We start from the raw sequence: 2,519 nt of genomic DNA, 5'->3' as shown, positions 1-2,519 counted from the left end.
TTTTTTGAGATGGAGCCTCCCTCTGTTGCCCAGGCTGGAGTGCCGCGGCTCAATCTCAGCTCACTGCAACTTCTGTCTCCCGGGTTCAAGTGATTCTCCTGCTTCACCCTCCCGAGTAGCTGGGACTATAGGCACCTGTCACCATGCTTGGCTAATTTTTGTATTTTCAGAAGAGACAGGGTTTCACCACATTGGTCTCGCTGGTCTCAAATTCCTGACCTTGTGATCCGCCTGCCTCGGCCTCCCAAAGTGCTGGGATTACAGGCATGAGTCACTGCGCCCGGCCTTTATCAGTTAATTTTTAATCTCTAAAATACATCCGGAACACCTAGTCATGGTCCTCTGGAGTTTATGAGCTTTCATCTTTTTCACTAAAGAGGAATCTTAAAATTGCAAAAGAAAAATTAATCAGCTGGGCGTGATGGCTGCCAGCACTTTGGGAGGCTGAGGTGGGCAGATCACTTGAGGCCCGGAGTTCGAGACCAGCCTGGCCAACATGGTGAAACCCCTTCTCTACCAAAAATACAAAAATTAGCTGAGCATGGTGGTGCATGCCTGTAGTCCCAGCTACTCAGGAGGCTGAGGCAGGAGAATTAATCGAACTCAGGAGGTGAAGGTTGCAGTGAGCCAAGATCAAGCCATTGTACTCCAACCTGGGCAACAGAGCGGGACTGTCTCAAAATATATATATTAATCATACCCAGGTTTGCAGGTGTTTAAAGACCATCACGGATTCTAAAAAAGGCAAACCAGAAAGTTTAAAAACATGAAAATAAAACCCCTAAATTAGTAGCCTTCACTTTTACAGACTGCAAACCAAAGAGAACAACTTTTTGAGAAACGAGCTTAAATTCTTAAGTGATTCCAGCTTGGGCTCTGGGATAAATGATCTGTATGAAAATATACCTGCAAAGTCTAATATTCCATTTACTTAACGAATGTAATAATTTAATAGGATATAGTAATTTTAAGTTTCATCCTGTTTGAGTCAATAAAAACAGTGGTTGGGGGATGGGGAGATAAACTCAGGTTTTACGAACAGGTTAGTCTTGTGGCAATCTGATCATTTTCTCACTGAAATAAGCTTTGAAAGCTTGGCTAGTGCAGATGAAGTTGTGAAAACAGAGCTTAAGTTTTCTTTGAACAAACAAATACATCTAAGGCTTTTCAATGGACGCTTATCAGACTTTTAGGACACTTTGGTGGTGCTGCAGAGGATGGCAAAAACTGAGCCTTGGGGTGAAAAGAAAATGGTATAACACTGGAATTTTCAGGTTATAATGTCCTACGCTTCCCATGCAGAGACAGCACTCATCTTTCACATGGAATAGACTTAGAAATACAGACTCTGCATCATTAGCAGGAAAACGTCAAAAACTTTTTTGTTTTTTTTTTGGCTGGGCACGGTGGCTCACACCTGTAATCCCAGCACTTTGGGAGGCCGAGGGGGGTAGAGCACCTGAGGTCAGGAGTTCGAGACCAGCCTGGCCAACATGACGGAAACCCTGTCTCTACTAAAAATACAAAAATTGGCTGGGTAAGGTAGTGGGTGCCTGTAATCCCAGCTACTTGGGAGGCTGAGGCAGGAGAATCACTGGAACTCAGGAGGCAGAGGTTTCGGTTAGCGGAGATCATGCCACTGCATTCCAGCCTGGGCTACGGAGCGAGACTCCATCTCAAAAAAAAAAAAAGAAAAAAAATTTTTTTAAATCATGAAGTAGCAAATGATATACCAGAAATACAGCAGAAAGAATACTGAACTTGGTGATTCTAGGTGCTAGTCTCTATCTCTGCTTCTAACAGAACCGTGGTGAGGCTCAACACATTTGATAAAGGGAGGACCTGAGGTAGAGATGCAGTTCAGGTACCTGCACGTGGCCACTGGCTTGGGAAGAACCACTCCCGCGGTGTATACTGCCTGGAAGATCCCTTCCAGGTTCACTCTTCTGGTGATCTCTCGGATTAGCACTGGGGCTACCCGTTTTGACCTCAGTTTCTTATGAACACAAAGAAAGTTGATTTCTACCATCTTCTTCACACTAAGAAATAAAGATGTTGAAGATTAAGAGTCAAAACAAGATTAAAAATGAAGAGTCAACACATTTTAAAAAATACGATACCCAGGAAATACCTAAAAATAAGAATGCAGGCTGGGCACAGTGGCCCTCACCTGTAATCTCAGCACTTTGGGAGGCCCAGGCAGGTAGACTGCTTAAGCCCAGGAGTTTGAGACCAGACTGGGCAAAACTGAGACTCTCGTCTCTACAAAAAAAATAGAAACATTAGCCAGGCACGATGGCACATGCCTGTGGCCCCAGCTACTTGGAAGGCTGAGGTGGAAGGATCGCTTGAGCCTGGGAAGTCGAGGCTGCAGTGAACCATGATCACATCATTGCACTGCAGCTTGGGCAACAGCGTGAGGTCCTGTTTCAAAAAGCAAAAAACAAACAAAAATAAGCTGGGCACAGTGGTGCATGCCTGTAGTCTCCACTATTCTGCAGGTTGAGGTGGGAGGATGG

General features: G+C 44.7%; 1 protein-coding gene across 1 annotated transcript in view; it reads right to left on the bottom strand.

The window, feature by feature from the left end:
* The window catches only part of NMT2 (N-myristoyltransferase 2), a 61,497-nt gene that overhangs the window by 20,682 nt on the left and 38,296 nt on the right, over nucleotides 1-2,519 (bottom strand). Inside the window, 1 exon segment of the mRNA XM_017529801.2 lies at nucleotides 1,843-2,039. Within this exon segment, the coding sequence (XP_017385290.1) occupies nucleotides 1,843-2,039 (197 nt within the window).

The sequence above is a fragment of the Cebus imitator genome, unplaced genomic scaffold, assembly GCF_001604975.1.
Source record: "Cebus imitator isolate Cc_AM_T3 unplaced genomic scaffold, Cebus_imitator-1.0 Scaffold61, whole genome shotgun sequence".
Classification (NCBI taxonomy): Eukaryota; Metazoa; Chordata; class Mammalia; order Primates; family Cebidae; genus Cebus; species Cebus imitator.
The sequence above is the reverse complement of the archived record's forward strand: the minus strand, read 5'-3'. Positions and strand labels throughout refer to the sequence as shown.